The 26,717-nt window shown below is 40.4% G+C and overlaps 1 protein-coding gene across 5 annotated transcripts in view; it reads left to right on the top strand.

The window, feature by feature from the left end:
* LOC123970982 (phosphatidylinositol 3-kinase regulatory subunit gamma) overlaps positions 1-26,717 on the top strand; it is a 229,606-nt gene that overhangs the window by 105,053 nt on the left and 97,836 nt on the right. For all 5 annotated transcript variants that reach the window (XM_046049445.1, XM_046049443.1, XM_046049444.1 and 2 more), the window contains 2 exons: positions 11,185-11,377; positions 14,010-14,095. In XM_046049445.1, the coding sequence (XP_045905401.1) occupies positions 11,185-11,377; positions 14,010-14,095 (279 nt within the window). The remainder of the gene's footprint in view (positions 1-11,184; positions 11,378-14,009; positions 14,096-26,717) is intronic.

The raw sequence follows: 26,717 nt of genomic DNA, 5'->3' as shown, positions 1-26,717 counted from the left end.
TATATATATATATATATATATATATATATATATATATATATATATATATATATATATATATATGTGTGTGTGTGTGTTAATATTTTCTTGAGAACAAGTGGCAGAGTGCACCTATGGAGCTCAGAGTGTTTTTTTTCTTGCCTCTGTCACTTGGCATGAACATCATCAATCGTCACACCTGACAGACTTCTGCCATATCTGGATGTAAAGACGACAAGGCTGCACCTTCTCATCAGCATCAAATTTTTCTAATCTCCTGACAGCTTCAGGATTATATACTCTGAGCTGAAACATTGCTTGGTGCTAGGTTCTCTCTCTTTTCTCATTTATTGTGCAGCTGACCTGCCTGTTTACCCTTTCATCTGCCGCCCACCTTGACCAGAAGGCTCCTGCTCTCTCCAGTTTTTAGGGACACTCATATATTCTTAATGAACACTACCTTGACATTCGGCATTTTGTGCTTTGCGTGGGTGGTGAGGGTGCCAGTCTGTGGAAATTAAACAGGGACATGGACATATGAGTGTGTATTAGCAAGGACAGAGGCATCGTCTGCGCTTGCAGGGAGTTTCGCTCCAGCTTCCCTGCAACCTCCTCCCAAAATATTACTTGGCAAAGCTCCTCAACAGTATCTCCAACTGAAAACCCCCTCAATTATGTAAGTGCTTTTCTCTCTCTCTTGGTTCTCGTCCTGTTAGTGACAGCTCTTTTTAATTTTACTTATTCATGGAAACATTTTAAGTCAGGATAAACCACTTTGAAAGGATGCATCAAGTATTTTGTGCAGGTCGTCCAAGGTCAAGGCCACTGAAACTGAACTTCTTATTTAGGAAGGAGTCACATGGAGGAGCACTTGGGATTCCTTCTGTGAAATCAGAGGGTATTATAAGATTGGTTTTGAGATCTGAAGCATTTAATTTGTACAGCAAGGATAAGTAATGAGATCCCTGACAAGCTGGGAACGAGGGCTTCGTTTCAGCTGTACATGTTCCTGATCCAGCTTCGCAACCTAGGCTGGAACAAGAGTGGCAGGTACTTAATTTGCAACAGCATAAGTAAAGTTTTAACTGTGCACTGTCTCTACATCACAGGAACAACTTTATGTCCATTGACTGCCTGACATTCGGTAGGGAGGGTGGGGCACGGGCGGAAGTCTTATCACTGTGTTTTTCCCCTGTGTTTTTGAGGGTGTGCCTGACTCACTAGTTGAGACTTATGACACATGTTACAAAGTGGCGCGAATAGGTAACGCAAGTAAAGGCTGGACTTCAATCAAACTGTAGACTTGTGAAGTTAAAAAACAAAAGTAGGAGGACTTTAAAGAGGTGGTATTATGCTTTGTGGCTTTTTCCCCTCTCCTTTATTGAGTTATAAACCTTTTTTCTGCATGTAACAGGTTTGCAAAGTGGAAAAAGCCCAAAGGGAGTTCCCATCTCCCACGGAAAACTCTGCTCTGAACTGCCTGAATACAGCTCGTTTGTAGTCCAGCAGCTTCCCTTTCGCCCCTGTGACATCACAGGGATGAAAGCTAAAACGACACAGGACTGAAAAGAGGAACTGCAGTAATGTGCAGTATGATTAAAAAATATAGTGTTTTTTGAAAATTAAACCATGTAAACCTGTTCTGGTACAACCCGATTCAATTTAAAAAACAATATAGACACATTGACAATTAGTGCAGTGAGCAGAGTACAAAGGATGCAGGAGTAAAATATTATCATTATTATGTGTGTGTCGGAGTTGGATGTGATATACAGATACACATACATGCATGTACACAGTGCGATGGAGCACAGTGCAAAGGATGTATATACAGTACAATATAACAGTATGAACAGCACCGAAATAGAGAATGGTGAATAAATAATAAGTGATGACCAGTAAACAGGTGGTTGATTAGAGACAGAGTTGCTGGATTATTGCACAGGAGTTGTTCCTGACACTGTGGGTCAGAAATCATCAGAGTGATCACTTGTTTGAAGAAACCATAATTGTGTCTGTTGGTTTTGGCGTACAGTGCTCTGTAGCGCCTATAGGGAGAAGATGGAACAGGTTGTGTTTAACCCATCCTATTTAGGAACAGTGGGCTCGGGGAGCAGTTCGGGGTTCAGGGCCTTGCTCATGGGATACCTGCGGCGTTGGTTCGGGCTGGACTCGATCTAGCGACCTTTCGGTTTCCAAGCTAAGTCCGAACAGACTGCCCCAGTTTGCAATACATACATTACTTACAGTGGCTGCTTGAACTGGCAGCCCCTGCAGCCCTGGGGACGTGTGGGGTGCAATGGCAACATACAGAGTTGGCATGAGCGTGTCACCAGACTAATAATGAGAAGTATCCGATTATAATAGCCACACTGTACACCTGCATGTATATAATCGGATGTTTCTAGTCAGCTAGTAGTCAATAAGCAGAGGAATGACTCAAACTAAATATATCCAACTCTACTGCCATCAGCAAACAGTACATCTGGGAACTTTTGCAATTGCATTATAAATGTGTGCTCCCAGCTCATCATCCGGTGATCATATCCATATGGATGGAATCAGTAAAATGTGCTTCATATAAAGACAGTTATAGTCCGTCCTATCTTAGTCTAATCCCTGAGATTTGTTGATGTTGTAACAGTAAAAATCCCCTCTCATTCCTTTTTATTTGTTACCTTTCCTCTGGCTATCCTGCTCTCTGGGAGAGAGATCTGTTTGATCTGCGTCCATTTTTCCAGTCAGTGGCTCGTCATGGGAAATACCCATACACTGTTACAAATAAGGATAAAATGTCAAGTGTTGGAAAAGATTTTCAAATACCTTTTCAACCCTACCTGACCCACCAGTGGGACAGTTGTTATAGTCAAGACACACAGTTCTGCCCAACTGCCCCCTAATAAGTCTGAAAAGGAGTCATAAGATCTTGATTTGGGGGAAATGCGTATAAAAAGATGCCATTTGGACATGAAATCTGGCAGCTAATCTTAAAAAAATAACCTAAAATCAATTTAAAAATGTAGGCTTATGTGTGTCATAACCCAACAGCAACCTCCCAATCTGAAAAGTGAGGCCAAGGAGGAAGTGCCTTTTACCTGCACACTTTTTAATGGCCAGCAGGGGGCAAAAAGAAAAAAAAAGTTTGATAATTTCCCCTACTTCTCATTTGATTTATTCCCTCAGTAAACACTCTCCTAATAAGTTATTGGTCTCAGTCGCTAGTTTCAAATCTTCTTCAACACAGCATGGTGTTCATTTAATTGTTCATTGTAAATTAAGGTCCCATTTAGAGGAAAATATACGATAAACTTTGTGACTGACAAGTCTCTACCACAATGACCTGTCAGGCGTAGCAATCTGTACACCTCCCAGCTCCACCCTCTCATCCAAATATTGTCACTTCTGGTTTCAAAAAAACAAAATGCCAAACTCAAGGCTTAATAATAGTAGTCCACAAACCAATGGGCCACGTCCATTTCTTTTATACGGTCTCAGGTCATAAACTCCATTTAACCCTCAAATTAGTCATAACATTATCTTCAGTGTGTTCATTAACAGAAAAGTCACATTTGTTGGTATCAGATGGATCCTCCTATAATTCTCCTCTCATCTGTTCATGCAACATTCTGACCAGCCTTTTGTTTTTCTGCTTTATTATTTTTATTATTTTTTTTGGATTGCGATGCTTTGACATGTGTGAAAGGGCCATAAACCATTTTTAAAGTAATGATGACTGCAAAGGAGACATGAATCAGTGTGATTTCAGGTCAGTAGGAAGTTGCAGCCTGAATCTTCCTCTGTCCCTCGACATTTTAATCTCTAAATTTGAAAATCACAGTTCACGCCTCCCCTAATCTTTGTCATCCTCCTTCTGTCTTTGTTCTCTGAGTCACTAATCTTAATAACTTAATTTGAGACCTTCTACATTTCTTCTCCTCTGCTCTTTTTTCTGTTTTCTTCATTATTTATCCTCACCTCCTGCCTCCCTCCCCCATGCCTATTTTTATCCTCTCCCTGTCTTTTCTCATTCATTAGTTTTGCGAGGGTTAGTTAACCTTAATGGTTTTTGCCGAGGTCATCGTCTGTGAGGATAAAGGCCAGCTGAGTGAGACTGACTGACCACTGTCCATCTGGACCGTCACAGCAGAGAACCTGATGCAGACAGGGTCTGTGTTAATGAGATGCAGGTCAAACGTGTTTAATGAGACTAAAGGGATCCGATCAACAAAACATTTTCAACTTCCACTCTTCACTTATTAATCTCATAAGAGCTTTCTTTATCATTTCTTTTTCTTAAAATGTAATTTGCCTATTTTGATTTTTTTAAAGTATGTGGACATTCACCCCAGCCCTAACCCCTCAAAACCACTAAGAGCCTTCTGCTCACAAGATAACACCATGGCTGACAACATTTGATAATTATATATATATATATATATATATAATTAAAATTATAATTTCTTTTTTCTTCATGAGGGCATGTTCTCCTATCCTCAATAACACAGCCATACACCTGGACGTGGGATGAACCTGGACATGTACCTCCTTCACTTAGATATATTCCCTCAAATTTTGAATTGCTTTGGTTGGTTGATCACCAAATTCTCTGCCCTGTGAGAATATTGAGTCCAAAACGATCCTGCATCCCAGGTTGGAGAGCACCTTAACTTTATTTACCTTTAATGTTTTTAAAGCATTCAACAGTTTAGTTTGTAATGTATTTTTATCTTCTTTTTTTTTTTGACTGACCTCATTCTTATGATTATCTGATTGGGTCATTTATTAATTATCTCTGTATGTAAATTAAAATTTGTGTAATGCAATTACATTGAAGAAGAGCTTCTACAAAGGAAGTTACAATTCTTGTGTTCCTGTATCAGTGCTCTTGTTGACCCAGGTCCGTCTTCTCAGCCCCCCTCCCCCTGTCCAGTTGTCCAGTCTACCAGAGTCCCACGGGGCCAGATGGACAGGCCAAGTTCTCTCTCCAGCCTTGACCTCTATTGACCAGTGAGGTCAACCTCAATCCATAATAACAGAGGCTGGAGGACAGTGTGTGTGTGTGTGTGTGTGTGTATGAGATGGTCATCTATGTGCAGACGGAGAGAGGTGACTTCCATGACCCCCATCAGGCTGCGGCAGATTGTCAGCCATCCATTACTGCCCACCCAAAACACATACACACCTCAAGTGTCCGTGAACTTCCTTGAGCTCCCCATTGCTCCTTGACAGCAACAAAAATGATCCTGTAAATGTTTTACATTTTCAAAATGTCAACATTTCTACATTTCAAATTTATATTTTTTGTTAATTAAGTGTTACTGTAGCACAGGTGTCTTGATACTGTGGTTACCCCTGTACAGATGTCTACACAGAAGATTGTTACAGCACCAACCAGTGTCTCTCGAGGCCTGGCTCACCCACACTGACCGGCTCTATGCAGACTTTATCACAGCCCAACAAATATCTTCCAAAACACAGTCCATAGCCAAAACGGCTAGCTTTCCCATTGTGTGTGTGTGCGTGTGTGTGTGTTGCATGATGTCAGTAGTCATCTGAGGTCTAGCAGGCTACAGCATTTAGAGGGAGAGCATAATTAGTCAATGATCAGCAGTTGTGACAATTCGTCCTTCATGGCTCTGCTCACCTGAGCCAACTTCCTCACCTCCTTACTGCAGCTAAATGCTAAACCACGTCCACCTCAACAGTTATTTATTATCTTTATATTTCTTATATCAAACCCAAGTTTGATAGTATCTATTGTAATTAATTATATGTATAGTCATTTAATTGTTCCTGTCAGTCCAGCAGTCTGTGTGAGCGTAGTCTTTCGAACATGACATCATGTATCCTCTCAGCCCACGGTTTGTTTGGCTGCACTGTGAACAGATGCATCATATTCTCCTCTTCTTTGCATTTCTAACAGAGAAGCTCAAGTCATATTTGAAAGACCGGAATATACAGTAAAGACACAGACAAACCCACTATTCCATTATCACACTATTCAGACATTTGGCTGAGTAAATTTTAAAGAGAAGGAGAGAAATAATGATGCTCGAGGGTTGAGCTAATGTAAGAGACAGTTTTCCACATGTAGATATGGTTTCAGGGCATTCAGATTAATACCAAAAATTAAAAACAGGTTGGGAAATAAACTCTGGGACCTGGATTAATACAAAACACGTTCCATTCACACCAATAACAACAGGTGTAGCCGAACCAACCAGGATATAATCCTAAGGATTTGGACTAAATCACTAAACTCAAAAAAAAAAAAAAAAAAGTATTTTCACATTACGCAGTCCCTGTGGGCCTGAAAGTTAAAATGTTAGTTGCTTGAAGCTCATACAAAATACACTGTAACATGTGCTTATATCTTCTTTTTCCCAACATTTTAGCTGTAATCTCTGCTGCCGGTCCTCCCTGTCCATTCCCAGAGTTATAGTAGACATTTAATTCATGGTAGACCTTGGGGAATGGTGTTTGCAGTAGGCCGCAAAGAAGAGAACTATTTTTAAATGAATGACCCTATCTAGACAAATGGAGTAAAATGGATGTTATAATTATGAAAGGTTATGTTTTTTTTTTTTTGGAATTTGTGTTGTTATGAACGTCATTGTGATTCAAGGGCAGACTGCAGTGTATAATTCACTCCGAAGAGAAGGTGAGTGGCTGCAGTCAGCCGTCCCTCCAGGACCTATACGCCTCCAGGACTGTGAGGCGAGCAGAAAAGATTGTACCTGACCCCTTCCACCCCGAACACAAACTGTCACTCCCCTCCGGCAGGAGGCTGCGGTCCATCAGGACCAAAACCTCACACCATATGAACAATTTCTTTCCGTCTGCAGCGAGCCTCATCAACAAGGTCCAGGACCCCCACTGACACCTCTCATATGACTCTATCCCCCTTAAGCACCCCCCTTTACGGTGCAGTAAACTCATACAGTGCATTTTTGCACATCCCTGCACAAATTGTAAACAGCGATGGTGACCAAATTCTTTATTATTTTTATTTTTTATTTAATTTTTATGATTCTTTACCTGCAGTACTTGATTTATATTTATTATTTTCTACCTACTAGAATATGCCATGGTTGTGTAAACCTAATTGGCAATAAAGTTGTTTCTGATTTCCGAATGAGGTTTTCCTACACTAGGAACAGCCATAAATAAATGGAGTCCTTTCTCTCCTTCTTTCTTCATCTATCCAATCAGTCATCTGTCAAATTTACAGTCAGTTGTTCTGTTGGTTCGTCCAGCTCTGTGTTGGCACTCAGTTATTGGGATCGATCGGAACACTTTAGCTCCTGTACAGAGGGCCTAAAACACCAATACCTCACATAGTCAATCAATACTCATCAGCATTCTAACACATGGATACATACAGCATTTACACATGCAGAGTACTGCATCACACAAATCACTGTACAATACAGTACATCCTTTATATGTCAAGCAGTGGTCCAGTTTAGCTCTTTCCACAAATACTGCCCCTGTATGTTCGACCTGTCGTTATCTGCTGCAAGCCAAGGTCAATTTATTTATCCACAACAACTGAAAAATACCCTACTGTACAGTCTTTGGTAACCGAACCGTAGATAATACAGTATAATATTAAAGGGAAAGGGAAATCAAAGTAAAAGATCCATACTCTATAAGAGGTGAATATTCACGGTTATTCATGCGTGTGCTTATCGTGATCCGGCTTATTCGTATGCACCTCAGGTATAAGGCAACACAAAGCCAACTTTTACAAATGTTTGATCCAAGAAAAGAAACAGAAAACAATTCTTCCTTATGTAGCCCTCATTGCTGAGCCGTTGCTGTGAATATAACATACTGCCAAAATAAGAATAATGACAAAATACATACAGGAATACTGAATGGTAATGATACATTGACGGATAGTCGTAGGGCCCGAACACAAATTACTGAGCAGATAAGGCATATTAAAAACAATATTTGAAAATTTACATAAAATAATCACATTAATGCAATGAGCTGTGATCCAGTGTACAGGCTAGGTGTGGTCTTACGTAGAGTTATGGACTATTTCGTGGCCATGAGCTGCAACTTTAGAAAGTCTCAACAACGTGACTTGACACTTTTTTGGAAAGAAAGTGAATAAGCATGTTCTCAAAAATGTCAAACTATTCTACTAACTAAACAATAAATCAATATGTCAGTATTATACACTTTTGTTTTTGCCCCCATTCATCATGAGCTGAACTCAAAGATCTAAGACTTTCTCTATGAACACAAAAGGCCTATTTCTCTCAAATATTGTTCACAAATCTTTCAAAATCTGTGTTAGTGAGCACTTCTTCTTTGCCGAGAGAATCCACCCACCTCACAGGTGTGGCATATCAATATGCTGATCAGGCAGCATGGGTATTGCACAGGTGGGCCTTAGGCTGGCCACAATAAAAGGCCACTCCAAAATGTGCAGTTTCACTGTATTGGAGGATCTGGGGGGGGGTTCGGAAACTAGTCAGTATGTGGTGTGACCACCATTTGCCTCATGCAGTGCAACACATCTCCTTCACACAGAGTTGATCAGGTTGTTGATTGCGGCCTGTGGAGTGTTGATCCACTCCTCTTCAACAGCTGTGCGAAGTTGCAGTCAGGTCAAGACCCCGATGAGGACGACGAGCATGCAGATAAGCTTCCCTGAGACAGTTCCTGACCGTTTTGTGCAGAAATTCTTTGGTTATGCAAACCGATTGTTGCAGCAGCATGCCGGGTGGCTGGTCTCTTGAACGTGAATATGCTGGATGTGAAGGTCCTGGGCTGGAGTGGTTAGACATGGTCTGCGGTTGTGAGACTGGTTGGATGTACTGCCAAATTCTCTGAAACACCTTTGGAGACGGCTCATGGTAGAGAAATGGAAATTCAATTCCCGGGCAACAGCTGTGGGAGACATTCCTGCAGTCAGCATGCCAATTGCACGCTCCCTCAAAACTTGCAACATCTGTGGCGTTGTGCTGTGTGATGGAACTGCACATTTTCGAGTGGCCTTTTATTGTGGCCAGCTTAAGGCACACCTGTGCAATAAATGTCTGATCAGCATCTTGATATGATTGAGATTTTGCCAATGATGAGTCCTAATCAGATTTTGGTTTGAAAACTATGGCTTCAATTCCTCTTTGCAGTCTCTTGATAAATACGTAGTTCAAGATCTAAAAGAAGAACTTAGTTACAAATGGAGTCCCAGAACAGACAGTAGATTCAGACAGAAATACATTGACTTGATGCATACGGCATTCAGTGTCAGGTCTGTGCTCTCCCACTGAGTTTCCCCAGTCATAAACCCAGCAGGCTCAGGCACAGATGTTGTCTAGTTTGCACGTTGTTTGTGATGGTAAAGCGCCTGTGGTGAGTTGTCAATACATCTGGTCCTCTCCAAACACGGCCCTTTGTCTGAACCCTGGTTAATATAAGAAGATGCCTGTCGCTGGGGTCGGTGTGGCGCGGAAGTGCCGTCCAACTCTCACTAACAACTACATTCTGTAACTGGCTTATGCACACACACACACACCACATACACACACACACAAACAACTTTAGGTTGTTCCTGGTTGTCACAAGTAGAATTATTCTTGATGCTTTTCTTTAAGTCACTTATTTAAATTCCAGCTCTCATGGCTGTGCTGTGTTTTTTATTTATTTTTCTTGACTGTTTCTCGTTTTCTTTTCTCCCTCAGTTGTTTTCTTATGTCAGCTGTTTAATGCTGCTCTAGATAGGTTTAAAAAAAATAAACAAAATACAAGATAAGGAGCGGTATTATCCCCTGCGTCCGCTTCTTTTCCATAGCGTCTATCAGGCTAGCTGGCCAACAACTGGCTGCTGGACTGTGTCTGAATTTAAATCACTGATGTCCTGCAGTGGCCATACATCTCTCCAAATTGGCTATATGCTCAGATGGATATTGAAAGAGGTGCTGCTCACCTGGCAGCACAACAGGGACGTCCACTCTGTGTTCAATGAGTAAAATGGTGAAATGTTTTTTAATGTGATAGATGTTTATACATGTGGCATCCAGGTGTCCGCTCAGATGTTCACCAAGCAATAAGACACACAGATGCATGCACTTTCATCCTATTTGTCTGGTACTGGTTACATAATGATTCAGCAAGCCTTTCTTTCTTCTGTAAAACAATTGATCTGAATGTAATATAATGTTGGAACCAGGGGCAAACTGAGCTGCTTAGCAGCTTACTACTTTCTAGGGTACTTTTTCAAAGTACATATTGTCAGAGAATTATAGATGTAAAAGACATAAACACTTCCATCATGTTTACAAAGCCAGCATAGCTAAAGCAATATTTTAGCAGAGAAGCAGCAGCTTCAGTGTCGTATCTACACAGGATGCGTTCAGGCACATCGAGTGTAGGTTACCCACATTTTGGCAGTGCCAGAGTTCAACACATGGATTTGAAGTGTAAACATGCACTTCAGATCGCAGCCTTTACGCAGCCTGAGTAAACAGCTGGGTTGATTAAAACAGAACCGTATCTGCTCTGTCAGACACGGCTGCAAATTTCCCCCTGTGTAGGCGGCCTTTCAGCGTTCACTTGAGGATAAATTAGCATATTGGTAAAGAGGGTGAAGTCTAATGGGAACAGATATTTCAGATTAAATGAAAAAAATAAGATTTGGCTTCTTCCTTATTGAATAAGTTTCAACAGAAAGACAAAGAATAAAATAGGTGTCTCACAATAATGGTACATTGTATATTAGACATTCATTTAGGGGGACTAACATCTTAAATTTGAAAAAAATGCTGTGTGGGACCAGGATTATTGATTAATTAGAAGGGAATAAGTGATGTCCTTATAAACACGTAATCCTGTTTTTCTCTCGAGTATTCGTCTACTTCACACACCTTTTTTGGTTGGTTAGCAAGAAAATCTCCACATTCGGATAGAAAACATACACTATACAGCCAAAGGACAGGTGCTTTGTTTGTGGCTGGATAAGTCTACTGTACAAGAGTTTTTATGGTGGGAATTGTTGAGTCTAAACCTGCTGTATATGAAAAGTGCAATGACATAACTTTTATTTTGAATTAGCCCTAAATAAATTGAATTGAACTGAGATAGAAATGAATAGGAAAATAAAGGCTGATAAAGGACATTTGATGAAACTTTATTTCACCTGGTTTAATAATCTAAAGAAACCATTCTGGTATTGTTTTTGTCTTGTAGAGAGTCAGAGTGTGGAGGAGTGCGGAGAGAGGCTGAAGAGGATCCTGGACTCTCCCAGCATCGCTCAGGCCAACCACCAGCTCCTGGTCCACCTCAGCAGACATCTGGCCCGGGTCAGCCAACACAGCCAGGCCGGTCCCCGACTGCTTGGACAGGCCTTTGCAGAGGCTGTCTTCAAGCACTCTCCTCTGAGGTACACAGGTGTCACCCTTCATTCAGTCCCTCAGTCATTTACACTTTACCTGATTGCATTTCTTCATGCACATATTTAGCCATATACCACAGTCATGTAAGATACACATTTCTCAGTTGGCTGGAAGGTGGCCGTTTAAAGCCTCTGCCGGTACAGCTAAAACATAGTTCAACACTTTAGCCTTCATTCTTAATCAACGCTCAAGGTGTATCAAGCTGCAGGTAACCGTAGCAGCAGTACTGAATGTTCAGCTAGTCAACTGCCCCAAACTAACCATGGGTTACACTGACTACTACAACACATTGAACTGAGGATTTAAATTAAACAGCTTTGTTTTTGTGTGGCCATGGTATAAGAGACATAACACATTTCCAGATGTTCATATAAAGAAAGCAAGGCAATCCACTAGGAAGCACCACTTCACCGTATGGTATTTAGGGTTATATGTATGGTTTTTAATCACAGCATCAGTCTGAGCGACAGGGTAACTCATCTTCATCATAGAAACACAGGAGTCTCTGAGATAATGTGAAACAGGTTTACGTTAGAGTTGGGCCATCGTCCATCGGCGATGGCTGAATAATGATCGATGGTTGAGCAGGCATTGTGACTGTAAAACTGCCCCCAGCAAGAACAATCAGAAATTTTCAAATAATAGGTACCTCCATGTGAAAGCAGGTTTTAATCACCACGAACATTATTATTATTGTAAATTATAAATATGCTTCGCATCTTCCTCGGAATTCTCTTTTCCCCACACTCCGACACATAGGAGGCCTACATCTCAGGTAAACACACCGGCTTGTCCCGCCCGTCTACTTTCTCCATCAGCAGTACGTTTTATAAAGTCGCCTAAAAGACACAGAACTCGTCTTTTTTTCCGTATTCCGTAGCCTATGACGTGTAACATCATAGGCTACCAAGTTTTTAACCAAGGGAAGTCTGTGCGAGAGAACACGTGCACATAAGACGACCGCTATCCCCGTGTGCGCGCCCCCCTGATGCCATCGTCCATCCCGATGTAGTGTAAACATCATCTGATGAAAATTTTGTAGACATCGCTCAACTCTAGTTTACGTAATGGCTGCCGGTTTAAATTGTTTGCAGTTTGGTGTGGCAAATTTGAAGCTGCTGAATATTTATTTAGGTAACAATAAAGTGTAATCTTTAGCGTGGGCTTGCTGTTAGCTATATAAAAACAGCATTTTAACCTCTGTAATTGAGATTGGGAAAATCGAGTTTTTTATCATAGTCTTTTTATCAAAGAACCAGGTTACACTGTTCACTTCGTTTTTTGTACTGACGATTCAATCAGGAGCGTTTCCTGTCCATCTGAGTCTTAAAGTGCTCCAACTGTTGGTGAAATGAACGTGACTTTTATTTCCAGAGCCCTGGATGCTCTAAATAACCTTTTCGATATTGCTACTTCATAGATACTGGTGGGCAGCTTTAAGTTGGAGAAGCCGTGATACCATTAGAGAGGTGCAGTACAGCATAACTGTATCAGGAAATTTAAAATATTTTTATGCTAAGATAGGATTTTAAGAGACAAAGCTAATTCAAAATAAGATAAGAAGTCTGGTGGTTTATCATGTTTGCATATTTCAATATGTGCATGTTTCGTGGTCCTTAAAGAATTATGTAAAATTTTAGTTTTAATCAAAACATGGAAACCACAAATGATAAAAAAAAAAAAAAAAGAGAGCCGTTAGAGGTACAGCTGTGGACTGTCATTTATGCTCTTTAGTATTTCAACTATTTCTTTCCATTTGTTGCATAAAAAAGTCCCACATCGTTTGGGCAAAAAAAGGGTCTTTCCATTTTTTCCTACACTTTCTACAACCAAATAACTAAACAAACAGTTTGGCTGAATATAGGACATTAAAAGTGGCACTTTTTTTAACTCCATCCACAAAACAACCATCGCTCATTTCCATGACCAAACTGAAATAAATGAACGAGATTGGCTTGATCCAGCACAAAGACCTGGTTTCTGTAGTAAAAGCTCTGCCCTTGCTTACAGGAAAACTAAATCTGATATTTGGCTCAGCTTTAATATCAACATCCTGCAGTTTAAGAGCTGGATGTCTGAACACTGAGAAAATGTCATTAACTAGGCTGATGGTATTTTTTTGTTTCTCTGTAGCCTGCACAAGCTCGCCTGCGTCTGTTTTTCCAGAAATTACTGAGGAATTTCTCCTTGTGTGCGGTGGAGATGTAGTGGATTTGGGGAGGTACTCAGTGAGTCAGAAGCAATGATTGTTTGCATAGCCTGGTCAAGCAATTCACCTCTGACGTGCACAACGGGCGGATAAAGAGCAAGGCGGCATCATAGCATGCCATGCCATCTCAAGCAGATCCCATGTTAGCTTATTTTGTGTGTGGAAATGTTTATTAGTCCTAAATGGTTCTGGAATACACTTCAGTCTGCAAATATTTAGGCACATATTCACACATATTCTGCTGTTTGGGCTTTTGATTGTCAATACGTTTCATGAAAAGACCAACACTGAACAAAGAATTATTGATCTAACAACGATTGTGTGTGTGTGTAGCCAAAACCTGTGTAGTTCAGTGGTGTCCTTTACAATTTCACCACAACTTCTGTTTACGTTTATGTTTCTGTCAACAGTGCGGATGTGAACCCAGAGCATCATGTCAGGATCTTGGAGGCTCTAATCGCAACAGGAGGTCTCATGGAGATGCAGGCTGCACCAGGTCGGATAATAAACATGTACACACAAACTTTCTCCCTTTTCCATCGATATACATCATATGCACACAATCTTTTATTCTTCCTCTTAGCAAACGTAATATTTATTTGTTGGTGTATAGCAGCATACATATGATCTTGATTGGGTCACACCAAAGGTTATCTGTTCTGTCTCTCAACACTAATACATTCAGTTTATTTTCAAAATGTTCTGCTCATTGACAAAGTGTTTCAAGTTTGTTTCTTATGCGTATCACCATACATTTCTCACACTGGAAACATGACATTCTCTTTCCCTTCCCCACTGTACCACAAACTGCAGCGGAAAACACACGTTTGGTTTATGAAAAATGTGGAAAACACAAACTTTTTTGCCCAAGCTGCTGTGATAAATTGGGCATGAAGAATGAAATAACAGCTTTAACTTTGCTGTCCTTTAGTTTCAGTTGCACTGTGAATGTACAGAGTTTATGGTAACAAAACACTGCGGTTTCATGATGTTTTTCTTCTTGGATTCCAGCTTTGCTGAGAGCAGGGAGGGTATGAACTGAGTGTGGCACGTCTGGTATATGAACTGTACGGTGTACAGATAATTCTCAGACCTCGGCATGATTTCTCTGAGTGTCTAGAAAAACAACATCCTTTCTTAGACTTAAGGGTTTTGGGCCAGAGGAGAAACATTGTCAAATATGATATGTGTAATTGCACTTCAGCTGGGGCCCCTTCTGCCATAACATATCTGATAAAAGTTATGCTCCAGAGAAGCCGTATTTAACTAAGTTAAAAATGCTACCAATAAGTAGCCTTCTAAAGTCACATGACGCTTGTCATGCTCATCACAGTATGGCATCGAACCGCAGACTGTATTAAAGATGTGGACGTAGCCATCGTGATGTCACCCATTGGTTTACAGACTACCGTTTGAAGCTTGAGTTTCACATTTTGGGAGTTTTGGGATCCAAGTTACCCTCAACTTCAGCTATTACAGTGTTAGGAAATTTTCCTGATACTCCTAGTCAACTCCAACAGCAACCTTGGTGTGATACTAGTGCATTTCTTTGCTGATATCATTCATCTGAACCAGTTTTTTTTTATGTGATGCTGTTTTGACAAATGCTGTTAAGTCTTGGACCACCTTGCCTAATGTCCAGTTGTATGAAACATTGGACTTGACCACTTCATTCCATTTAGCATGAGTCTGAGAACTGATGCTGAGGTCTAAGGAATGTCCTAAAATGTTCACCTCAGTCTTGTTTATTGAGCACAGACATATAGAGACTGCTGTAGGTTGTTTTTTTTGTTTTTTTAGCAAGACTAAAGATGAAGCTTTAAACTGCATGTGAGTCTTTAGTGTATCACTCAGGCTCCGTGAGGATGAATGATTGCAAGGGCCAAGCCAGTCCGTTAAGGGTTATTGTATGTGGGTCAGTGCGTGTATGTGTGTGTATAATTGTCAGTAGGACAGTGTGTGTATGTGTGTTTATAAGGTTGTACTGCTCTGTTGAAGGCCATGGTGTTATGGTCTATATTGACATATTGTTGCAGCAGTGTTTATAGTGACTGCTCAGGGGTTATGTTTCTTTGATATGGAGCAGCGGTTCATTCAGAGGTGATGTTGGCAAGGTGCTGAACTAATAATTAGATGAGAGTCATATTTATGGTTCAAATATGACCAGTCAAGGACATAACCAGGACAATATCAGCTTTGTCCAACACCAGGTAGATCATCCTAAACACAAACATCTTCATTAGATGATTATTATTAATTTCCCACCCCTGGACTGGTTGATTTTATTTATCTTAGAGACAGAAGCTTTTCAGTTTAATGGCATTTTCTTATCTGCCTTAGCTAGAATCTCTTGTGGCATTCTACAAGGTACCATCTTAGGTCCTCTTCTTTTCTTTCCATTCATGCTACTTCTTGGTCAGAGAAGTTGTCAAAATCAGAAGTAATATTTCCCTTTGTTTTGCTATGCACTCATCTTAACCTCCCTCCAAAATTATGGCGTACCTCAAATAAACCTACTGACTTTAGACAAGACAAGAATTTTTTTTTTTTAATGTTGATGGCTAAAAACATTCAAGATCAATGGGATGCAGATTTTTTGACAGATTTTGTCTGTTTGGCCTCCCTACTTTCATTATCACTGTTCACGCCCCACAAGACCTAGTTCAAAGTTCAGTTCACACAGATAAAAATGAACTAGTTCACGTTCATAGTTCACGATTTTGAATTTTGAACAAAAAATTAGATCCTGTTCATTCCTTCAGTTTGTTTTTTTTTTCAAAATGCTGGTAGTTTGGAAATATGTAGTTGGTCTTACCCTTTGTTAATTATTTGTTGTGATGATCATTCACTTACACCTATTTATCCAACTCAATGTGTCGTTTCAGATTGGTTGGTGTTCTGACTTGTTTTTCAGACCTGGTAACGGTAGCTGTGTCTGAAAACTCTGTAGTTTGATCCAGTTTGCCTTCTTTAAGGAAAATATCCAGTATCATAATCTAATCTTGTTCCTAAAATATATTTCTACTCAAGCTGAGAATACATGGGAACAGACTGACCCGGTACGGGTGGCATAATCGATTTTCGCAGTTGTAGCTGTTTTCCCTCCAAAAACAGTGGCGCTTTGTGTCAACAAAGACCGTCTGGCGGGCCGCCATCTTGTTTAGATCGCCTGCAGTCTTAAGTTTCGTTTGTGTCATCAGATTGAAGTGGAGAAGAAGAGTCTGATTTGGCGGAGACTATCTTTATCGGCCTCTGCTGGCGACCCGTAGGAGCTACACAGACATGCAGGATATGTCTGAATTCGTCTCCTTGAGACGAACAAAATAAGACCACCCACAGGTATGATGTTCTGCTCTCAAGCTGTGGGCCAGTTAAGCATGGGAGTGCTTTTGGTCATATATATTGACTGTTTGTATCAATATTTCAATGTTTTGGAAGCTTTATGTTCTTTGGAATGTGGTTGTATGGAGAGAAATAATGTTTTGAAGATAACTACCAATAAAAGTGAACATTTAAACTCTAAATATGGCCAAAACATGGACATTCACCTGGTATATTTTTGAAAGTTTGTGTAATAACTGTTGTATATCAGTTTCTTTTCATCAAATTTACAGTTACAGTTGTATTCTAGGTGTATTAGAAGATATTCAGGTGCATTATAATCTACTATATGATAGTTTTGATGGTTTATTGCATTAAAATAAAGCTTTTTTTTACCAGGCGAGGATGAAAATATCATGTTTTCTGTATTGCATCTCCATGTAGTCTGTAATGGTAAAATAAATATGTTAATATATAATGGATTTATATTCCTTAGCTTCTGACCTTTCAAAGGTGACCAGAATTATGCATCTAGGACTAATGCTTGAGGAGATATTACTGATTTATTTTGGATTATTTTAGGCGTTTTTTCCTAGAAATAGTTGCCAGGGTCCAAGCATTCACAAAATTACCACTTCACAGAAATCAAAAGAGGCTGAACCATCAATTGAGACCTTATCTTGTGAAAAATGCTGACTTTAAAGAAACAGTTCTGACATTTTAAATCTATATGCTATAGACAGAAATAGTTTTGGAGCCAGCGACTACTGACCCTTAGTTGACCTGTATCTTAAGATACTTTTGCATTGACTTCAGCTTTAAGGTATGGTGGAAGATCAATAAAGTATTTCTGAAATACTCACTGCAAAGCAGTACAGCAGACAATCACAGACAACAGACACAGTTCATAGAGCTACAAATCAGACTCCACCATAGGTGTCATTTGTTCGATTTTCATTTTTTGTGGGTGACACACAAAAGGACAGAATGATTTCTGAAGGACGATCAATAATTCCTGGAATAAACCTCTGCCCTGCTGGGTGGGGAGATTGAATGGATTCGTCAGGGGCTGGGGATAGACGCTGGAGAGAGGTGATGTTTCCTGATTCTGAATATCTTTTAAATGCAAATGTTAAAATGTAGCCTGATGGGAAGCAAACACATTCGACATGCTCAGATTGATTTAAAAATTCTAAACACAGTCGACATTTTACAGAGCTCCTCCTCAGGGTGTCCCAGTTTTGCCTCTGCGTCCTCATTTGCTCATTTGATGCTTTCATCATGTTAGAAATTGTCTCTAAATATGTATTTGGCTGTATTTTTTCTTCATTTGCGATGGTTGACAGTATTTTGGTAGTGAATAAATAACAGGGGGAAAGAAAAATAAATCAAACGTCCTTTTTCGTTCGTGTTTGCGTAACACTTTTCAAACCTAACTCCAGCGCCAGTTCATGAGGACGCAGAAATTGCAGAGCTGCCAAAGACGTCTCTCGAGGGGTGGAAGAATGGTATTAGTTTGGCAAAAGGACAGCGATACCCTCTAGTGCTCCTGTGGTGAGGCTCTTTCGCGAGGAGGAACAGGTTGTCTGACAAACGATTTGAGAGACTCCTGCCCAGGGTGCGAACTACGGGGGAACCAGAGGGAGCTTAGCTCCCCTTAATAAGACATCAGCTCCCCTAAAAGCATGATTTGTGATATTTTGGGGGGTCTCTAAAATATTGACAGTAAGCTTTATTGCCATTAATCTATATTTCTCTATTATCATGGATCATGCGGAGCGTCAGACTTCATCCAGCCAGAGGGAACGACCATTGACCATCTCCTGGCCCTGTAAGCTCCACCGCCCCACTCCCTCTCCCTCTCCAGTACGGGTTGTGTCGCTAGTACGACCGACACGCTGTGAACGGTTCGTGATTGTTCCCTCTGGCTGGATGAATATTATGCATGATCCCTGCACTACAGCAGCTGGGGGCTGTCCTCAGCACCACGCAACTTTCTAAATTCTTCGCTCTCACTGTTCTTCCTTTTGAAGTCTCAGCATCATCTGATATTTTGATGAGGGCCAGAGTCTAATTTGTTTGGGATATTATTTTCTGCAAATTAATATTTGCACTGTTTGGAAGGACAACCTATTTTAAGTTGTGTTGCAATGAAATTCATTATTTACAATATAAATGTTTCCAATGAAGTTCTACGCATTATAGTACGATATTCTAGCCTTGTTCTTCTCTTGACAAATGTTTGGCTGATGTTCACAGCTTTGTTGTCAGCTTTGTAGTATTAAAGAGCATAAAAGACAGATCCTGTGCTTGTCCTCATTATAATAAGGATTTGTGTTGATCTGAGCATATATGAGGTGTAACTTTATATTGTTATTGTGCATCACAGGTGTTAAGTAATGTAACTAGTAGTGTAACTTGTTACTTTCAGCAGTGAGGGATCTCTTAAAGTAAGGCATTACATTTAAAAAAAAGTAACTAGTAATGTGTAATCCTTTTTTGAGTAACTACCCCAACACTGTGTGTCACATCAAGTCAGTAAGCTACATTTAATGATTACTTGTGTGTCGTATAGGTGTGTGTATGTGTGTGTGTTAGCAGACATGCTTACGTCACAGCAAAAAAAGGACCAGAGGGAGCTGTTTGGTGCTGTCTTTGAAGTGTGTCTTTTGTAACTTCTCTTACACAACCCTCTCTGTCTGTGGGGTGAATAAAGCTTTAGAACTCTGTTTTTGCTTTGTAATCAGGGGAACAGAGTGGGATATTGTACTGATGTAACACTGTTCTCCAACTTCGTTTATTCTGTCAGGATATCACGCTGTGTCTTATTTGCATGTAATCATATCATCTTGAGTCTTGAATTATCTGCTTAAAAAGGGCAGGCATGAATTCAGCCACGATACACATTAATTCTGTATTTTAGCTAACTCTGACCAGGAGAGACAAACCAGAACAGTCCGTTAACTTTGGAATCAACAAACTGAAGTCATTAAATATGACTCACAGGTCTGAATATAAAATAGCAAATGACGTAACAAGAGTTACATGTAAATGATGATACACTCATTTAAAGGCAGGACTTAAAGGAGGCCTGTCTCGGTTATTGGATTGAATGAAGTGCTGCATTTATGTACTGCAGAGTCGCTGTTATTGGGGTGGATGGTGGGTGAATAAAGTGCATGGCTTTGATTAGTATCCAGACTACTTTCTGTGGTTAGGTTCAGGCAACAAGAGAACTTTAATAAGCTTAATGACAGATTGAAGTTTCGGTTGAATGTTAATAAACACACTTTTTCTGTATAAACCAGACCCTCTTTTACGCTAACCTTAATCAAAGTGTTTGTTGCCTAAACATACACTACAAGAGGATATTTTACGGCAAGATCGGATATTTTGCTTTCTGATTTTGACTGACTGATTTGATTATTCATCATACTTTAACTAAGTCAATAATCTTTGAAATGATCTGTAAAATGACAGAATCACACGTCACATCGCTGAGAACCAATGAGACAATTACAGTCACCACTCACAACCGCTGATGTTTGATGCTAGGATGTATAATTTGTCCTGTAGCCTAAGCAACGCAATACACTAACCTGTAATCGCGGTACACACCTTTGGTGCAAATTCATATTCACTGCACTGTGAATTACAATAGTTTGCCCTGGAATACAGTAATTCTGGAGTCTCTGTATTCTTATACCATTTTCAGCACCTGGCAGGTTAGCACTAACATCGAGATGTTCAGTCATTTAATGGCTAAAGGTGTGTGTGCATGTGTTCAGGTCATGTTGCTGTTTCACTCGCCGGACAGGGTGACTGTCTTACTGAGCTTCCCTTTGTTTGATGAATGCAGACGGAGAAAGAGCGAGAGGGGGACAGAGAGAGGTCAGGTTCATGTGTGAGCATTTTTCTCACCCATTACCTCCCCTGCAACCCCTGCAGACAGCATTAGTGGAGGTCAAGGGTTACCACAGTGCCTGTTGGCGGTATGTTAACCCCTTAACAGAGGTTTGTGACTGTGTGTATGTGTGTGTGTGAGTGTGTGTGTGCATGTGTGTGAAGATGCCCATTGACCTCTCAGGAGAGTTGCCCTCCAAGCCATGTTCTCCAAATGGACTCTGAATATACGACCAGTACTGCTTCACTTGAGTGCTCCAACTCAGCATCTCTGCACAACGTGTGTGTGTGTGTTGTGTGCTTGGCTCTCTATGTGCACATGACTTGCATGTGAAGCCTCTGTTTCGTCCAGCCAATCTGTCAGCCAGCATGCTAGAATCAGTAGGAAAAAAACTGGGAGGATTGTAAACTCCCAAACACACCCATTCACATTCTGGCCCTCTCTCTCTGCTTTTGTTATGAGCTGTTTTCCTTCCCAGGCACGCAAACCATGCCCGCAGCTTGGCGAGAATACGACATACACTTACACACACACAAATACTCACACACTCTGGTTCCCTCTCTGCTCTCTCGGGCAATTTATTTGGCTGGTAATGGAGTCAAGGAGGGTTTGATAGTGAAATCTATTGCTCAGAGACTTCATCGGAAAGCTGGCTGCATCGTGTTGTGGCTGACCGTGTCACCCTCTGTTCACATCATTATAGTCCTCTGCTCAAATTCTTCCTTCTGGTGTTTTCTCGCTGGTTTAGTCCAGAGTTCAAACGTACACATGAGAGCACCTCTATACTGTAAAATCAGTGTTTTAGTGTTTCGGCCAGATACAGCTGGTAATGGTCCACCTGGTCAATATATACTTTAAACTAATTTCTACTCGATGCAGACTTAATGGTGAATATACCTTCATCTTGTTGTCTGACCTGCATTGCAACTGTGAGTTTTTTCTTTTCTTTATACCAGACCGAGATGCTCACAGGTCTTTGATCTAGAGTCCAAGTCAAGTCTCAAGTCTGAATGTTGTATCATCTACTGCGTTCAATCCGGGCTGCATAGCTATAAGGAATTCTGTAACTGTAACCTGTTTTTCACTTACAGAGCATTAACTTCTGAAAGTCAACACCAACCGCAGGCTCTCAAACCCAGTGTAACATTAAATAAGTTAAACAGTAACGTTATGATGAGCAATAACCCTGCAACTAGTTTTTCACACAGCACAACCATGCAATGTGCAATGCAATCAATGACAGCTTATAAACTACTGTAAGTCAACACATCCCCCAGACTCTCAAACCAGTTAACGTTATAACTAAATCAAACTGTAAGGTTACATGATCAACAATAAAGCTGTAACCTCTTTCTAGCCAACGGTAATAATTAACGTGATGGCAACCAGCGGGATGTCAATGATTACGGTAATCGACCACCACAAGTTTGGCAAGTAAACAAGCGCTCATTCATCTTTTCATAATGTACGGCGGTTGGAGTTAACCTCTCGTAAGTCGTAGCTAAAGCAAGAAGCAAGCTAACGTTAGATGGCCAATGCTGAGCTGGTGGTGTTTACTCACCACAGGTTACTAACCTATTTTGCTTCTTTGTTTGGGTCTTGTTGTATGAAGTTTTAAAGCCAAAGTTTATGATGCGCAACAGATTCTACGTGTTAGGTAGGCAGGTTATAGGTACCACAGGGAGCGGAATAAGAGCACGTTCATCAGACGTTTCCTAAAAATAAACGTTGTTCATGAGTCCCGCAACTCAAGTCCGAGTCAAGTCTGAAGTGTTTTGAGGACGAGTCTCAAGTCGAGTCTGATGTCAATGTGTGTGCGACTTAAATCGGACACGAGTCTCAAACTCGAGTCCCCGTCTCTGATACCAGACATTGCAATGTGCTGCTCTGATTAATTTTAAGTTGTGAGATGATCATATGATGGAAATCCCCTTCTGATTCAGACAGATCTTATCTTCTCAGTATAATCACTACATGGTTTAAACAGCCATCTCACTCATTAAATATGTTGACAAACAACATTTTATCCAACCGCCCAGTTCCTCTGGGTAGCGTCTGTAGCACATGGAGACAGATGTGGTCGGTGAGCACAGGTTTAAAGACACAACCTGGCACTGCGATGTGCACTGTAACTGTTTTTCCCCAAGAAATAGTCCCAGCATAAATATCCCTCTAAAAATATTTATCTTTACATTTCTGTTTGTGTATGGATTTATTAAACAAGATACATGTTGATAAGTCAATTTAAGAGCTGAAACAAATAATTAATTAGATTAATCACTTAGTTCTTGACCATGATGGTGTATTGTAGATAAAAATAAATAAGTTGTGAAGCAAAGGGAGAGGGGTTAATATTCAGATTTATGACGAAGAAATAATTGATCAGTCAGTGCATACATAAGAGGGGAGGTGGAGCTTCAGATCGTTAGGCAGATATGAGGGACTGCAACAAAGCCACTTGAAAGCATGTGTCACATTTATGTCTGCAGCTCTACCCCAGTTTTAGTCTTTGAACAGAACAAGGTCTTATGATGGTTGGTGATAGTAGCTTATAATGTATGTAACATCTCCATATGCTTTTAATAGAGTGCAGAGCCTTTAATAACAGAAGCTAATAGGAAAATTTGTGTTTTTATGTACGTATTTTTAAGGTTTTTTTCTCATACACTGTGAAAATGAACTGTTTTCAGCCTCTCAAAAGGTGATTTTTTTGGTTTTCTTTGGTTTTAATGATTTAATGTAACTTAAATATCATTGAGGTTTGCACTGTTGGTTGGACAAAATACATCTCCGGATGTCATGGGCTCTGGGAGCTTGTTGGGCATTTTACAGTATTTGCTGACATTTTATAGACCACATGCTTCATCAGGGAATTGAGAAATTGGTATTTTGACCAGTAATATAATAATGTAATAAAAAATAAGTTAGTTGAAACCCTTGTTGGTAGGCACTTTTTTCACTTTGGACAGAGCCAAGCCAGTTATTTCCCCTTGCTTCCAATCTTTATACTAAACTAGAACTAACCACATCCTGATTCCAGCTCTGTATCCGTGTTTTTTGTGTATGAAGGGTTCACAGTTATGTCCTGATTCTCTCCCATTGAGAGGAAAATGCCAGCTTAACGTTCAATATAATCCTACCGTACGGGGTCAGCAAGAGGGCACGCACACACACACACACACACAGAGCAGCGTATGTGAATATATGTATGGGATCATGATTGTATAATGTAATTAAGGTCAAGCGAGTACTCAGCTTTCAGCGTGTGTATTTATTAATATTTGGCATGTTTGTGGGTGTCTGTCCAGCCTGTGCTCTTTCAGCCGCACACAGTTTCATGGCTCAGTGTACCAGCTAATAACACACACACACGCACACACACTGCCGTCTATCTATTCTCCTGTTTATTAAACTTCCTTTTCAGCTAATCCCAACCAAAGAGTCATTGTTTTGTGTAGAGAGGCTCCGATTGTGTGTGAATGTTGTTTGCTAAGTATTTGTGAAAATGTAGGTTAAATATGTGGATATTATAACACATGTTATTTCCTTCCTCCTCCAAAGAAACTTTCAAGCAACATCTTCAAAATATGGCCATTTTCTACCAGTGAATACCTCTTGATAATGTCCCTCATAAGCTTAATGTTCGTTCTTTCTTTCTTTGACCATACCATGACCAAATTCCTGCAAAACTAAACCAATCAGGCTCAGCAATAGCAAATTTTGGCTTGATGACACAAAACAAAGCTAGTAACGGGCAATTATTATATCTGCTAGACATCAGTATGTTAGCTTTTTCATTGTGAGCATGGTTAGCATGCAGACATACAGTCTCACAGAATTGTTACCGTTGCTTTAGACACTTATCACAGTGCTTCAGAGGCATATAAAACCTCTTTTTTTTGGCAACTGTTTGAGGCTCATCACCCTACATTTATTAGTAGTTTAACTTAATTTAACCAGGAATGTGGCTGAGCGGAGTTCATGGTGTATTTTACAGCAAAGTCTTGGCAAGGATGTTAGTAGCACATAGAAAGTACAATAAAAATACGGTTACCTACAGTTACAAAACATATGGCACAGACTTTAGACGTATACCAAATTTCTTCTTTAGCCCAGACCGTATAAAGATTTAATAATATAGCGCTGTCTTCTCTAAACCTTCGAGTCAATTATTTCCTTCAGGCCTGAATGTTTTGACATTTCCCAAGAGTATAGAAGTTCCAGCAGTGTAGTTGTCTTCCCCACGACATAGCAACGTCTCTCAACCCTACACTGCCTTATCCCTCAGCTCGGTCTCTATTAGAAGATTACCTTATAATACCCATCATCCAGCACACTGCTCTCTGGTTGAGTTGTTTTATGATTTATTCTGGGAAGAAGCTCTCCCCTGGTTAATGTCCAAATTCTGCTGTAATGTGCTCATGTAAAGCTTGAATTAACATCAAAGAGCCCCTGGCTCCCATGTTTATCCCTTCATATGTAATTTTAGGGATCATAAGGTCACAGAAGTTACACTTCCTGCCATGTGTCCCTCAATTCAATCCTCCCTCGCATCTTTTAACTGCATGTTTTACTACCATTCTCCAAAACAGTCACATGATTTTGTGCGGTCTATCATGGTTTTTATTAGCCCTTTAACACTTACCCCCCTGGAAACACTATGTGTAGATCATAGACTGTGTTAAACATGGACGTAGTCTCCAAAACGCCACCCATAGTTTCCTGACAAACGATTATGAAGCTCAGTTTGGGCGGCTCCGGCCGTCGCCATCTTGGCAGTCCATGACTTGCCTAACTCTCGGGTAATCCCAAAATGGGCAAAGAGAAGTGAATGAAGCCTGGTTGCTGCGGCTGGCCACCTGTGACGGCAGCCTTACTGCAATTTAAACAAGTAACTTTTATAAAAAAATCACTTCAAGGATTGGCAGTTTTGGGTACTTCCATGTTGATTATTTAACATGTAATTTTAGATAAATTCTATCATATGCAGTATATCAATATTGGAAAATATCCTTAATAATAGGAGCTTGAGCTTGTGACATGCATTATGAACTGAGGCGCTGCCTTGGTGTATTTGGGAATGTGAGTTACATTTATTTAGGTGCTGAAGGTAAAGTGTTTGGTTTTTTGGTGAGCTTTCTGCCTGATCTAAGATGTTTTTAGTTAGTTTCTTTTTCCAAATGGTCTGAAGGCGTTACTACCAGCGCAGCAATAACGTAGTGCACAGCAGAGTATAGGAATGCAAGTTGGCCTAAAAATTTATTTTGAAATCTCTATTTTTTTTCTCAACATGTCAGAGAACACAGATATGTGGGAGAAATTCTGAATGTGCAGAAAATTTTGAACATGAGCAAAAAACCTGCTGTTAAAATGCAGGAGTTTCTAACTCAGGAGGATTTTCAACAAACACAACATCCCTGTGTTTTTTAAACCCAAGAACACACTAAGACAGATGCTGGTCCACCCCAAAGACCGCACACCCAAACACAAGAAAAGCAATCTAGTGTATGCGGTCCAATGCAGTGAGGAATGCACAGACCTGTATATTGGGGAGACTAAACAACCACTACACAAACGCATGGCTCAACACAGAAGGGCCAACTCCTCAGGTCAAGACTCTGCTGTCTACTTACATCTGAAGGACAGAGGACACTCGTTTGAGGACCACCAGGTGCACATTTTAGACAGAGAAGATGGATGGTTTGAAAGAGGTGTCAAGGAAGCATCTACACCAGGGTTGAGAAGCCGTCATTGAACAGAGGAGGGGGTCTACGCCACCACTTATCCCCCACTTACAATGCTGTCCTTTCATCACTTCCCAGGAAACTCAACAAACGTAACCTATTGGCCTCAGGTGAAGATACCAACGATGGTCGTTCAGTCTTGGCCACAG

This window comes from Micropterus dolomieu, linkage group LG05, assembly GCF_021292245.1.
Source record: "Micropterus dolomieu isolate WLL.071019.BEF.003 ecotype Adirondacks linkage group LG05, ASM2129224v1, whole genome shotgun sequence".
In the NCBI taxonomy this organism is placed as follows: domain Eukaryota; kingdom Metazoa; phylum Chordata; class Actinopteri; order Centrarchiformes; family Centrarchidae; genus Micropterus; species Micropterus dolomieu.
The sequence above is the reverse complement of the archived record's forward strand: the minus strand, read 5'-3'. Positions and strand labels throughout refer to the sequence as shown.